This window comes from Bombus pascuorum, chromosome 13 (genome assembly GCF_905332965.1).
Source record: "Bombus pascuorum chromosome 13, iyBomPasc1.1, whole genome shotgun sequence".
Classification (NCBI taxonomy): Eukaryota; Metazoa; Arthropoda; class Insecta; order Hymenoptera; family Apidae; genus Bombus; species Bombus pascuorum.
In genome coordinates, this window is record NC_083500.1 from 2,295,185 (window position 1) to 2,311,051 (window position 15,867).

Consider the following 15,867-nt stretch of genomic DNA (forward strand, 5'->3'; position numbering starts at 1 on the left):
GTAAGTTAACCTTTGATGTGCACGGAAGCTTAGGTTTAAATAGACGGGGGATGAGAAAAGGAAGTTGTGTTTAATGAGATTGAATTATCGTTGCTGTATGGGTAGTGGATGAATAGTAAGTCTTCTTCCACCTTCATTTTAAAGAAATTTCCGAATATGTATATCGAGGGCTTGCTGAAACGTCGAAATGTTGCTCGTGTAAATAAGTCTAGCAAACATGCAACCCAGAATTATATTCAAGAAACTACCTATGTTTAAACAGATCATAAATAAAGGATAACATCAAGCAAGGATGCTGAGCCCAATTTCATATAGTCTGATAATACATATACACCCGCACGCACACAGCTGGCAATCTTCGACACCTAAGATAGCACCTAGTCAATACCAGGCGATCCTTATTTCTCTTTCCACGTATATTTGTCTTATTGACCGGCGTATTCCTGTAGCAGCTTGTTCAAGTTGAACTAGCAGAACGTGGATCTATACGTTCTATATCTAATTCTGGTTTGAACTAAACCTCAGTTTTGGAAACCATGGATTCGATCTTACGGTCTGCACGACACGATATACGATAAAAAAGAGAAGAAAGAAAAAGAAAAGAAATGTAAGGAGTGTACGTTTCGATCGGTATTTACGAATCGGTTGAAAATCATGCAAATTCGAAATGGTATCGGAAGAAAAGCCGATTCTCCAGGGAGTTTGGTCGAGTCTACTAAATGCTCTCGAGCGAACGCATCCCTGTCTCTAGTCAGATCCTCTAGAGAAGTTCGAAACTAATGGCTGGAAATCGATGATACCTCGCTTTTAAGGATCTGTTCGGTTCGTTCCTGACTGCGGAGAACCTTCTACTACACGAAGTTAACTTCGCGAGGTAAGCGTCGTTTTCGCAAATGATCGCGCGAACGTTCAATCGCGATCCTCGACTTTAGAATTCCAGCCATCCAACTCTCGACGAGATACTCCGCGGGATGCTGTTAATTCGTTTTCGCGTGTGCTTTGTTTCTTCACTCGAGCAGGTATTTTTCTTTAGAATCGTAGAAAAGTTATCTCGCGATACTCTTGAGCCAAGATATACAAATATTTGTAAAAAGCGTATATTACACGCATAAATGTCCTAACATTACGATTTCTGGAAAAATTTAAATTCAACTGCAATAAGTGAATCGCCGAATGCCACGGTTTAGCCAAAGTTTAATCAAGTGTACGATTATAGTCACGGTTATTAAGAACTGAAATTTGATTTTTTCCTGATCCTTTTCATTTCCGTTCAGCGAGAAAACCGTAGTAATAGAGAAAAAAAAATGATGATATTATCGAGTAAGTGGCTAATTGAAGCATTCCCGATGAATACGATGGTAATAAGCGGATTCACAGTACATTTATGAACCAGTTTTGAACCGCGGCCATCTAATAACAATGCCGCATTAGTTTCTGGTTATAGTGAAAGAAAAAAGAAACTATAAAAATTGTTGAATGTTCTCAGATATTATGTAGCTTTAATTACAATTAAGACTATTTAAAGAGGACTTAATTGTTCTATATCAACGATGTTTTAATTTTCCTATACGTTCCTCACTCGCTTCTTTTCTTCGCTTTACTTCTCATATCTTCTTGTCGCTTTTATTTATGAAAACCTCTAAAATGAATTTATTCAATTTCCACGAGACTTTCCAGGAGTAATTTTTTACACGACTCAGCGCGAGGATTTAGCAGTTCAAAGAACGATCGAAGTGCATTACCGAATGCACAAATCCTGTTCGAAGTACGAGTTTCCTAAGGAGCCGGGAAAGCTTGGCCATTAAACTTGAAAAAGCAGAAAGCAACGAGCATCAAAGCACCGTGAAGTTGGTCGGTCCTTTAAAGCTGCGAGGACAATTAATTGGCGTTCCACGCGGAGGATGTTACCAAATATTGCGGAGGATAATTAATGTTTAAATTCGAGTATGGTTATGTGCGTGTATAAGCGAACGAGAACGAGTTATTAATGTTTCGGCAAGAGAGAAATTACTTACCGAGTATCTGACTAAGAACGGTGCGGCCATCTTCGCCGAGGCAGGCGCTCCGAGCATCAAAGGGATTTGTGAATTGCACGAATGCATAGCCTTTGTGCATAGATATTCCTGAAACAACAAACGATCATGACGTTCCAATACCAGCCACGGGTCTTTCTTCCAGCAACGCGAATGGAATGAAACAGAAATACCAAGATAATGGGAGGAAATCTTTAATTAAAATTGTTTCCATGAATTTTGATGAGGCATAGAGTCTGGCTTGGCCGAACTCGTCATCGTGCCAGATACCAGATGAGGGAAGCTCGGATCGTGATTATTGAAAAGGAAATACGCGAAGAGAGATTCTTCTTCTTTTATCTTCTCTTTTCTTAATTTCTTCTTTTCCTTTCTATCCCTTTGTTCGATTTATGACGTGTGATGGTGGTGAATAGTAATCGAGCAACGGTAAGGCGATATGGAGATATTGAAATATAATTCATTCTATATTGATTCCAAAGTCAATTCGATTTGTTTAAACATTTACAGCTAATAAATAGAGAAGAAACGCTATTTTCGTTTCAGAAATACAATACTTCAATAAAATACTTTATAAGAATTGCATTTTATAAAAAGCATTAGATCGACAATTTTTAGATAATTGTGACAGTTGGATTACAGTACATGAAATATCTGTCCGGGTAGATTCGTCTGTCTTTAGATATGCGATTAAAACTACATTTGAATGTGCTTAATGCACGAGCTTTTCTCTTTCGCCGGCGATTGTCCTAAATAAATTACGTGCTCCACGAAGTTTATTACAATCCATGGGGAGCGAATTGCTTCACCTCCTTTTTCTACATTCATCGGCAATGAATTTTAATAAGATTTCACGTTCGAATCGTATGATCCACCACGAAACGTTCAACCTTATCCTACTAATGCAAAATACTGTTTTTACATATGTTGCACTTATCGCATCCATCGAGTAACCATAATTCCGTTACTTTTCAGAATTCCAACATAAAGTTTCTCATACGTATCTTTTGAAAGCCTATGCTTTGAGAAAATATAAAAGGACAAAGATGATTACGGTTATCGTACCACCGTATAACAATCGTGGAATAGAAATGTCACAATTTTTATACCACAGCCTTTAAAACAGTAACGTACATAGTAAACGTAGATCACAACACCGGACAGTTACGGCTTCCGTCGATGTAGAGAACGCGGCACAAAAAGAGCTACTATAAAACAATATATTCAAGGAGAGAACAGCATAAAGTTCCACGAGATTTTCAGTCCTCGACATTATTAACATGTCCTAGGCAACTGGCGTGGCCAGATAAGTTTTTTTTAGCCATCACTGTCCGTTTCGGGAGTGGACACACGTTCCGTACGAAATATATCTGCATCCAAGCCGTGTATACCCACGGCTATATATATAACCGTGGCAGGAATATATGGAGATTTACATATTTGTTTCAGCATAATGAATTCCATGCATGGTCAGCTGCTAACCACGCAAAAGTTATTACGGGTACACAGATTACAGGCGGCTCCTGCGTTAAAATGAACGTATCTGCCGACTTGCTACGCAGACTGCCCACGGAATCGATGACCCGGCTGTGCCATGTGGTAGCCGATGTAAAATTAAAAAACAAAAAAAAAAAAAAAAGAGAGGGAGAGAGAAAAAAGAGGAGAAAGAAATGAAAGAATATCGGTTGAAATTTCGAACGAATATTTTCTAGCCTGGAATTCTGCGGCCTGTAGCCGGTGCATTTCGATTTTTCCCCAATGTTCGAAACGTATCTATATCGTCGATTTTGCAGCGGAATTCTTCTGTAGCAGATGTGAATTGTTATCGACAGACAAGTATTTGTAGGAAGATTTGACGCAATATATTTGTTGAGCATCTTGTTTTGTTGGCATAAGAGATTTCGCAGAATGTTGATAAAGCGTTTCATCCATCAACGAAAAGACAGTTTATTCTCGTTTAAACGATGAGTTCTTTTGAAAAGTTTCCGAAATCTACGAGTGCGTTATTCCAATATCTAAGGTAGAGCTCACTGCTCTTTAAATATCCAGCAAAGTATCAAGTATAGAATTCCGTATGAGAATCACGAAAGAGAACAATACGAAAATTTGAAGTACGTGCAAAGATTTGCTAGTTCTCTCGGTTGTCCAATTTTAAAAAGCACCTACATCAAGAACTCCGACACGAGATAACCGAATAACGTTTTCCACGAAGAATAAGAACTAATCGATCATATCTCCTTTATAACGGTACGTGAAAACGACAGAAAAGAAAGAACATGCCTTTTCACCGTACCGAAAAAAGGAACAAATTAAGTCTCCTTTGCATCGAGTCCGAAAAAAAGTGTGGCTAGCTGAAAAAGCGTCTCGCTCTATCTGGCTCATCGTCTCGACCGGCAACTTCTATAAAAGTTTCAACCTCTGCTCGCCGCAACGACAATTCGCAATTTCCCCGACGACGACTGTTTTGCGCTGGTCTTTTCGTCGTACACTGCGCAAGGAACCAGTCCGCATCCTTATTGCCGGAGGACTAGAGAGGCTCGAGTCAACGGAGACGTGAAATTGGAAAAGGTTCGGCTTGTCAGATAGAGCACGGCTCCTGGAATGCTGGACCACCGGTGACAGCTGCGCGGAACAGATTGCACGAATCAAGTGGGTCCAACCTCGACGACGACCGCGACACCGACAACGACAATGACTTACGATGGTCCATAAACGAAATTTAGTAGTTCAATGGTTAACAAAAAAAAAAAAAAAAGATGAAAAAATATATGTATGTATATAAAATACAAAATATGAAAAGGTAACGACTTACTTTACAAGTTCTTTGGAGCTGTTTTCCAAGAAATAATTTGAACGGCGATATGAATAGGAATAGAAATAAGAATAAAGTTTTAAAATCGAATATTTAAAAGTTTGATTATTTTTATATCGCTTTAAGGGTTCACAAAGCTGGAGACTATATATTAAAATTTATTACAATGTTTGGGGACCACAGTTTTCAGCTACTCGAAGTCCTGCGTCACTAAATTTAGATTCTGACCTAGGCAACGACGACGACGGAAACTGTTCCGGTGAAGAATCGAAAATTGTATTAAATTCTGGGCGACGCGTATCATAAACCACGAGGGCCACCGGGGCGAAAGCATTTCGCTTTCGAATTGCGAAACGCAATAATTCGTGACGTTTCATGCGATACCGATTCGAGGGTGCAACGAGAAAAAGCGAGCCGAGGTTTCGAGTAACTCGATATTTCTTGTTGCGGACGTTTACGTTGTTTCTCTCGCGGAAATCTACATATCCCGTTTTTTGCCTGACCCGTGGCTAACGAGGAGATGCGGAGAGTGGGAAATCGAATTAAAAGGAAAAATAGATCGAAATAGAAAGCGGTAGGGGAGGGAGAGAGAAAAAAATGAGAAGGAAATGCACGAGCCCGACGAACGTTTCGATTCGAAACGATGGACCGGGCATGGTTCGGTAAACGATTGAATTTTCCGAGTCAGAATAACCAAAGCTGTTTTTGATTCGTCAGAAAAATGAGTACGCGCTCCCGCGTCATTTATGCATATGGCCGTCTCTTTGATTGACGATAAAACAGGCTGCGCTCGGACTAACATTTCTTTTGGAAGGATAAATTCGAACATGTATCTAGATGGAAAAGGGAGAGCGCGTGCCAGGTGAAAAAGTTACGAGCACTTACTGCCATTTAGATCACTTTAGGTCGCTGCTCGACGAAATCAAAAAAGTACAGGTTCGTTCGAAAAAGAAAGAAAAAAGAAAAAAGGAAAAAAAAGGAGGAAGAGCTGGAAGTCCGAAAACAAAATGTTTCCGCTCTGAAACTTTTTCAGTACGATTCGTTGACCCAATTATTAATAACTACCTCTTTACTTTTTAACAATTAAAATGTTAAAGTTCAGCATTACGACGGTATTTTGAATTGTAAGCTCTGTCAAATTTAAATCCTTATAACGCTTAGTAGTCCAATTATTCTGCATAAAATGCAGAAACTTTTCGTTCGATCCAACAGAAACAGTCCAACGAAATTTCATACTGCTCTTTCGTTTCAACCAAAAAGAACTCGAGCTTTTGACGTCCCCACTGTCAAATGCACGAATTAGCACAAGTCCCTGAATACGCTGGGGAGTTGGAGCCTGTACTCCAACTAGGTAGAACTTGGAAATAAAATTAAGCGGCGGTCCAGTCGATAGACAACACTCGGGTACAATTCCGAACGTCCACTTGACTCGCGTAATCTGCTCGGTACAGCTGCCACCGTGGCCCTACTGAATGGGGGTAGTTCAGTGGTGTCCGCCGTGTGGTTGTCGTCTTATCTGTCGAATCGAAGCCCCCTTTTAATTCCTCCGACGACTCTCAAGTTCTCTGCCCGGCAAAGTTCGGCGCAGCCGCATTGTAGAAGCGGCGCATTTATTGTCTAGCCGCTTTATCGAGGAAGCTGCTGAAAGTAAGCTGTTTATCGGCAGCTCCCAGACACCACCGTCCTCCGCGGTGTCACTTTCCACGAGATTTCGAGCTTCCTGGCCAGGATTCAAAGAAGAGAGGGCAAGAGAGAGAGAGAGAGAGAGAGAGAGAGAGAGAGTTCTGTGTCTCTGCTGGTCCGATTGGACGACTGGCCTGAAACTGGGCTTCTATCCTCGTGATAATGCTCGTGACACTTTGTCGCGTTAAATTGTTTTGAATGAGTAGCCCTAGCTTTCTGCTTGCTCATGAATTTTCGATAAAGCGCCCTGGCTAACTTTGGCCGCGTCTTCTGTTCTTCGGATTCTCGTATTTCTTGGCGTTTTCATATATTTTTGAAGAATATTCTCAGACAATTATGAAGATCCTAGGATGGATTAACGTACTTTTACTTTGGCTTGCTGTTTGTAATATCGCTTGTAGAATCGAAGTACAAATATGTGGGAAAATGTTAGATAAAACAATAAAATTGCAACTCACAATTTGAAGAAACGTAACGTTTTGTAAGAGTGGGACGATAAGAGTGTTCGATCAAGTAGATAAGGTCGGTCTGCTGTCAGACTAAGGTCGTGCAATTGCTCGACGATCTTACGATAATTCCAACGAGTCAGAAATTACAGTAAAACATACTGCAGGTTAGTTTCCATGTAATAATCGCAGGTAGCGATATTTTTAGCTCTAAAATAATCTATTTCTTGAAATAATTTAACCGCGATATTTCAATGAATTTACATTAATGAGTTTACTATTAATCTACGTTGGCCAGGAAATTCTTCTTTCGCTTATATTTTCGAAAACTTTTCGTTGTTCTTGACAGGCCTAGAACCGATTGACTTATTCAAATTTAATGCACCAAGTTTTCATTACGGACGTTGCATGCGACGTATCACGCGAATGCGAAGAAACTACGTCATAGACTGCGCTTTAATTTTCCTTGCTTCAGAGACACCAAACACGGATCGCATCGCGTACCAGTGACAGCTGTACGCAACAGACTCTAGGAAACTCGAAATTCGTATAAGTAAGACCGAGTTTCGCGAAACTTGCATCAGTAGTAAAAGTGTGATACTTTTACTAACGAAATACGATCATGTTGCTGTTCGTCAAACGGTGGAACGCGCTTTAGTTTCCCAGAAAATCGAGAATGAAATATCTTTTAATAATACATAATAAATTTCATAAAGTAGTAGAGATACGCAATATCGACAAGAAAATGGTACGAGTTTAATTCCTATCTTTTACGATAAAATCAAAACTCAACGAGAAATCTAATCTTTTACTTTTAATTTGTTATTGTTTCTTTTTTTTCTCCACAGTGGATTTAGTTGGTAGCAATAAAGTACGTTTCCTAAACGAAGTTAGTGCTATAGTGAAAGCAACAAAGTCATCGGGGTTCGTGCAGCTAGAGACGGATATCCAATCGGGATATCGAAGGTCAAGGAGCTATCACGGCACAAATTGGGTTACCGAGGACGGAGCGTATCGAGAAAATCCTATTTCCAACTCGCTATTTTTCTCTGGCCGAACCGAGCTTCCACGTTTTTATACCGGATAACAGCGCGAGTCTTTACTGTTATCCGACCCGATCTTTGAATCTTCTCAACTTTGGCCAGTTTGTAACTACCCTGCGCTTTTCCACTCCACCCTGAAACCGATGCTTCCACGCGAATCCCACAAATAAGGCTGCGCGTTATTTTATGTACTGCTTCTTAATTCTAGATAAGATCGATTAAACGAGATTTTTTCTACAAGATCGAAATTTAGTATTTTATCTCAAGTTACGATTATTAAAGTATCAAATTTTCTGAAGTAAGTGCGAATTAATTTTTCATTTCCTTAGTAACTTTACCACTGTTATTTAGATTTCACAATTGTAAAGAATGAAAATGACAATTTTCGGTACAGTTCGTTGCTCAATTACAAATCAGTCGCGCGTAACTTTCAACGAAAAATCCTTAAAATCAACAAAAATGAAAGCTCGTTACGAGAGAGGATTCGTTTCTCTGAGAATAAATATTCATTCTATCATTAAATTGAAAAAATTCTTGCTACAAAAACGAAAGGATATTTCCTCCTGTAGTTATTCTATAAAATATCCATCTCTGCCGTTATTCCGAACGTTATCTAAAATAGTTCAAAGAAATTTGAATCATTTCAAGGAAATCGGACGCTACAATTATTATTATTTGTGACAGTGTATCCCGAGAAGAGAAAAGATTCTTTGTCGTGAAAACATCTGACGTGTGACGGTCTAGCGAAAGAATCTGGGAAATGTCGGGGGTCGAAGCTGATCCGGGCTTTCGTTTATGTGATTCCACCGGAAGGAACCTACCTGCCAGACGGCCGTAACGCTGAAACATTCGCTCCACATCGGTCTTGCTGCACTGAAACGTGTTTAGATTCCCGACGAAAACTCGGGAATTCACCGCCTGTGGGTCCTGCGAATTGGTCTGGTTGCCCACTTTGCTCATCTTCATCGCCTGGAACAGAAGAATGTAACCGGATACCGGTTTATCGTCGGACGTGATTTGAGTGACGATGCAACGAAAAGTGATACAGTCATTTTATTGGCCTTCACCTTAATAGAACGTTCCTACGACCGATACTCGCGTCACCGGTTACACGGACGTTCGTTTATGACATTCGTTCTTGGATTTAGGCCGATTTCACGGGTCTTTTTATCGGCCTCCGCGTGGTCGTTTAATCTTCTTCGTTTCATATACCATGATACAAGTATTGATACGTAAATCAACATAAAACATTATTGGTATTAAAGGATGGATCGTAACATTTTTTCGTATATCTGACCTCGGACATTCTTCAAAATTTATTTTATAATCTTGTGCGTACTTGTATAACAAAATAAAACCAAAGTGTCTGTTCTTCAAAGTTACTTTTGAGAACGGAGGATTTTGAACGGGACCGAGTAGATGTTCAAACGCGATACTTTTATCAGTGAAAGATAAAACTTCACAGATCGCGACAACTTCACAGAGGTTCGACGAAACCATCGTGTTCCTGGGTAACAAATAATGTCCTCGGTACAGTCTGACGGAGACTTAATGAAATTCGCTGGAGCCCTTTAAATTGACGAAAGACGCGCGGTCGTCGACACGTCGGGTCGTATCGTGCGATGAGAACGCGAGGAATTAATTAACGCGTTTGCGATTCCATTCTAAAAATCACGAAGTTCGACGTGTCTACCTCGTCTCTCATTTTCCATAATATACACCACAAAACTAATGAGGTCGTTAGCCATGTCGACGCTAAATACAACACACGACGCGGATAGATTCTCAGTAGCGGGGCGATGCCGATTTTCATGGAATCTGTTAATCTCATGGATGATCATGCGTTAATTGGGCGAACGTGTGCCAATTCACTCAGCCGGTCCGAAAAAAGTTTTCTCTGCCTTTTGATCATATCGAAGCTCGATTTCAGTCTGTTTTCATCGCGTAATGTTGTCCGGGGCAATGACTTTTTAATTAATACAAAAGATTTTTCAGCGGATATTCAACGAGCTACAGTCCGAACGTTTTGACATTCAATAAGCTTCATCGCGCGAATTTTTCTCTGTTATATCTCTCTTACTATACTTCTTGTTCTAAATTTTATTCGTGTCCGCCATACGAGCAACTATTATTAGGTTGCCCCGAAAGTTTCTTTCTTTTTATAAGGACGTAGTAGATGCACAACTTCTTTGTTTTATATTATTCTATTGAATTATGTTTGATCCATTTTATTCTATTGCTATAAAATGAATCATACATAAATTAATAAAATAATATAAAATAAAAAATGTTGTGCATTTATTATTTCACTTATGAAATGAAAGAAACTTTTGGCACAACCTAATACTTAGCTTAAAGGATTTGTCAGAATTCGTTATTCTATGCTTTAAGATTATTTCGAAAATATCGCGTTTCTACGAAAATACTATTTGAAAATATTTATTCCTTTTTCCAATATTCGAATTATGAAATCTTCCTATCGCTACGGCTGCAAACGATACCGTGGATATCGCGTTTCATAATTAAAACATTCAACTGCGAACAAATTTCGCTAAAAAGCGCGCTGATGGTGCAGTATTACCTTTCCACAAATGGCACGGTTGCATTATGAACCATATTAAACAAAAACGTAATGCGCTAAATGAATTAAATCTTCATGAATAAACACAATTTGTCGATCGCCGAATATCTGCCCCCGCGTAAATGCGCCTGAAAATGTATAAAATTAAACGAAATGATGTTTTTGCGATCAAAGCTTGTGTAAATCATAAGCAAAGCGGATTTTGTGCAAAAGATCGATAGGCCACGTAATTTGCTGCATCGGTTTTTCCATCTTCCTTTACGTAAAAATCGGCGCACGCATCTACTTTACAAAATTGCCAGCGATGTGGCGAATTCTCGCTAAAACCTACTTTCATCCGTCGCGTCGCGTCGCTGGCTAATTTCAGCCTTCCTCCAATATTTACCTGGTATAAGTGTGCATGATTAACGTTCCTGATATTTTCGCATATTGGTACCAATGACCGTGGTAGATAATTCGTGGGAAAAGATATTCGCAACTATTCCAACTTCTAAAATTTTCGAGTTCCTTCTTGTGCATTCCTGATATTGAGATTTCCTATTTTTAGAAAAACATCAATCCGAAAATTCTATTAGAAAATCTAACAGAAATAGTTCGAACGCGAGTATACACGAAGATTGAATTTTTATGGGAAAAGTGAAAATATTATAATATGAAATTATGGTGCTCTTTTGTAGAGTATATCGATGAACACTAACGATGCAGGAATATGTTGTGTAGTGGGTACATCGAGTAATGATATATATTATGTCGCGGCGCATGTAACCATCCCTTAATATTGGCTTGATTGATGTTGGAGTAATTACTAGCGAACACGTTCAGTCAAGGGAAATTGGAGATGCGTCTAATTAATCCCGGACTGCGCCCCTTCAGTAATTAGCATAAACAGTAAGAATTTTCGTGGTCATTTGAAAGCGAAAGTTGTCCATCCGATAATATGAAATGGAATCTTACCGATTGAATTAAATTACAGTGCGTATAGCTCACGTGTAAACTGAATTAACGCCACTTTCACAGAAAACGATATATTATACAGTCCTCAATTTATTTATTTCCCACAATTTTTTGCAGATTTTTTATAATTTTTAGCTGTAGCCTTTTCAGTTTACAAATAAAGAATATCAAATACTAAAGAAAGATTGAAGAATATCCAGGTTACAAAAAATCATCAAGTTTCGAAAAAACGGTAGAGAAAAGTGAAATTAGTTAAATACCCGAAAGATACCCAGCCATTGAGGAATGCCAGGCAACAAAGCAACGCTGAAATTCGAGGTATATTTTATAAAGGTTTCCCTTTTCCTATCTCCGTTACAAGCCGGCCCGATTCCAGCCACGAGATTCGTGACGAACGCTCTCGATGCGTTTCACAAACGCTTTCGACGAACGCCAGCATTTTTTGGCCACGTTAGGTTTGATGCTACACTTAACGTGAACGATATTTCCCGTGGAAACGACGAGAATCGTCGTTTTGTTAAAAAAAGGGGAAAAAAGAACAGGCTCGGGTGGAACACACAGAAACAGGAAATAAAAGAGAGAAGAAATAAAATAGAATAGAATAAATAAATGAATAAATCACTAAATGAGCATAAAAGAGCCGAGAGAGAGAGAAAAATCTCACGGTTTCTGAGCGGTTTCGGTAGTCGTTCAATTTTATACGTTTCCTGTTGCCAATTTTACGTGAATTCCAAAAAATTCCTACGTAATATTTCCTCGACATCTCGAATCGTCATAGGAAGTTTTATTTTTTAGTTTACGTTCCGTTTCGTTTCGTTCAGGTTGGCCCGCTACCACAGGCAATGTACACTAAATTCCCATTACTTCCGGCTAGACGCGTGGAAAGCCCGAAAACATTGAATACAAGTGCGTGGGCGTATTGTTGTTGCCGTTGTCGCTGACGTTGCTATTGCTGCTACCGTTTCCCCCTCTCTCAATTTTCTTTTCCCCGCGTTAATGTTAACACCATACGCGTGTTTTTAAATCGCTATACGCGAAATAAATCGTGCCTCGCATGCTCGTAACGGTTCTGTAACGAACACGAAGATTTTTATTTCGATTTCGGTGAATTGTCGTGCCGTTGAATTTACCGTACTCGCGATTTCGTACCGACGCATAGTATAAATACGTAGCGTATAAAATATATAATGTCGCGATTTCCACGGTGATTATTGGGAAATAAAAATGAATCGATCTCTCCTCGATACCCTCTGGCGTTCCCGATATTTCTACTTTCAAATTCAACCGTTCCATTCGTTGCAATTATTATGCTATGTTACCCGTAAAATTGTCATGGAAATTACTGACATTTTTTCATTATTTTCGTATCGCTGTATCCACGCTTTTATTTGTTTCTAAGTGTCTTTTTTAAATGATCTATAAAACTCGTTTGAACGTGTATCTCTCTGTGTAATAATATGCCGGTTTAGTGAGAGTAATATCTAAGAAGCATGAAAGTTAAATAGCGAGGGTAAATGTGGAATATGAAAGGAGAAACGAATGCTCGTGACGAGTGCAAGATAAGGACTATCATTTCCGCATATTGATTCGCATTTGCGACCGGCTATCGACTCTTTTATGATATCTCTTTCCTCTACTGGCAGCAGAACCTAATGTTTTGATAGTACTTTTAACTTCGAAATTGACGTGCATCGTACCGTCGTCGAAGAAACGTTCACGGAACTGTTAAAAATATTTAACTCTTTTAATATCGAATGTTCTTCTGATTACGAGAATAATTTTCTTAACAAATACGTTCGTCGTTTAACTAATTTTTCCTCGTAGCGCGAAAAAGTTAAAAAAATTACTCGAAAGACAAATGAAAAATACTGCCACGCGTTGCAAGCACGCTAAAATATTTTCTGGAATGAAATCTCTTCGAAAAACTTGATTAACTGAATAGAACGAACGATAATAGTGCGAACAAATGAAGTTACATGGTTTAATAATTTAACATAACCACCTAATGATTCGTAAATTCATGCGTATTTGGTGTGAAAATATTGCAGTGTGTTTCACCAGCAAATAGTAATTTGGAATTCTTTCACCTATAATTTTAACGAAAACATCTCAAATGGAGCACGCGGTTGGTGTACTTTTCGACGAATTGCAATATAAATAACGGCGACAGCGGTGCGAGATTTGGGTCTATTACAAACAAAAGTGTAATTAGAAATCTGAATGTCGTCGATTCAAGCCGAGGCAAGAATCCGATTCGGAAACTTTGATGGAATTTCTCAACAGTGAACACCTGCGAATACGTTTCAGCCAATGTATCAAGAGATGTGATACAATTCTCCATGAAATAAAATTCCGGCCAACTTTAAATTGATATGTACACTTTAACAAAAATTCTGTTTGAAATGGAATCTTATCAAGTAAGTATATCGAAAGAACATAATTATGCAATATTTACCCACCAGTTTAATAGTTCCACAACAAATAATGTATACTACATAATAAATGTTTGTATATTGAATATTTATAGAAATAAATTAACCTGTTCTCATATTCACATCGATATTTTCACTCGATATCTTATTCATGATCTGTTTTCTGCGAAAATAAGTGAAATATTAAATATTTTAGAGGATTCGGCAATATATTGTACATATTTCATTTCTTTTACCATTAAATTTGTTGAGAATATTATAATCGTATCATTGGAATTTACTAAATCTGGCAGCAAAGTTATATATAAAATAATAAAATCACAATTAATCATTAATAGACACGTCTATTAGATGATGCGTCTGTCCACACACAGTCCAATACTACTCAACGTACTTTCTACTTTCAGATTTTAAATTACCAAACATTTCTTAATGACTACAAACAAGCACATAAGTATACGTAACTTTAAAAATTATAATGTCAACGATTTGTTTCGATTATACTCCATACATTTTCGAATAATAAATACAAATACCGATAGCGAAAAAAAAAAAAAAAAACGGAAAGCGAAAAAAGCAGGAAACGAAAAAAGCAGGACACGAAAAAAGCAGGACACGAAAATTTAACTTCCTACGCTAACCAGTGTCTGTTAAAATATCCAGATATACTAGTCTATACACAAATAGCAGGTAAAACAGGCAAATACGTAATAGTCGGTTCGTTGCAGCATGTTGTTGGTACAGTAGAGACTAAAAACGGGGCAACGATTTTGTGTTCCGCGAGGTGTATAGCCGGACATCGGACCAGAATCGTAGAGACGGAAGTTCTCCAATTTTATAACGTTATTCAGTTGGGCGTTCAAGCTGAATATGAAACGGGGGAATTAAAGCGAAGGGGAATCCGTTTCGAAAATAGTATGAAAATGAGAGCGGCGCGATGAAAACGAAAGAAGTTAAAGATCTCGGTGTTACGAGGAGACGGCGCGCAGGATTCTCGAATTCAAACTTAATCTTTCGCCGCGATCATCGGAAGTGGAAGTTCCTCGAGGGAGGCACGAAACTAAGAAGATTATCCATAATTTATGTAGGAAGTAAAACAAAGAGTGGACTGCCGCTGGTGGTGCTGTATAATTTCAGGTATCGTCACGTGGACTATCGTTCTGAGTTTCGGAATCTCGTTAATTTCCCTTCCTACGATTTCAAGCTGCTCCATTTTCCCCGCCGTCGAACCCGATCATGTATATTTATTCATTTACACTTACAATTTACTCCATTTACGTATCTCAATACAGCTTTAACAAAAGGATCGCAATAAGGACATATAATGCAACGTATTTGCAACAGGCTCGTTCAACGTGTATGCTATTCGCGCTATTTTCAACGAATTGTAATATTGATATTCATGTTAATGAAACTTTCATCGAAGAAAATATTTGGCAAATTTAATGTGGACTTTGTATCGGGTTTATCATCCAGGAAGCATAATTTAGAGAAATATCCTATAATTTATGAACAGAGCAGCAACGGAGTATATACAAATTATCGTATATACAAGAGGAATATGAGAGCGCATTGGGAATTAGATCTAATTTTGACGAAGGAACGAAGATACTAGGGTTTAATAGAAAATAAGCGCACGTGTAATCTGAAAATTTGACCAGGTCAGAGTCAATAGTTTCAGCAGAGAATAATCTGCCAGTATGTTGACCATTCGTTGTTCAAAATAACAGGCTACAATGCTGGTCAGGCGTCCGGTTAATTATTCGATCGAGAGAAATTACGGTCACACATCGAGGTAGAGTGCAACGCGTGTATGTCTGCAAATATTAGATCAAAGAAACATGTGATTATTAATGAAGACAAAACATGCAATTTCCTTTAATGTA

At 38.5% G+C, this 15,867-nt stretch overlaps 1 protein-coding gene across 3 annotated transcripts in view; it reads right to left on the minus strand.

Annotated features, from left to right (window-relative positions):
- The window catches only part of LOC132913452 (uncharacterized), a 248,495-nt gene that overhangs the window by 94,198 nt on the left and 138,430 nt on the right, over positions 1 to 15,867 (minus strand). For all 3 annotated transcript variants that reach the window (XM_060971827.1, XM_060971826.1, XM_060971825.1), the window contains 2 exons: positions 8,836 to 8,983; positions 2,016 to 2,123 (listed from right to left, as the gene is read on the minus strand). In XM_060971827.1, the coding sequence (XP_060827810.1) occupies positions 2,016 to 2,123; positions 8,836 to 8,980 (253 nt within the window). In that variant the 5' untranslated portion in view covers positions 8,981 to 8,983. The remainder of the gene's footprint in view (positions 1 to 2,015; positions 2,124 to 8,835; positions 8,984 to 15,867) is intronic.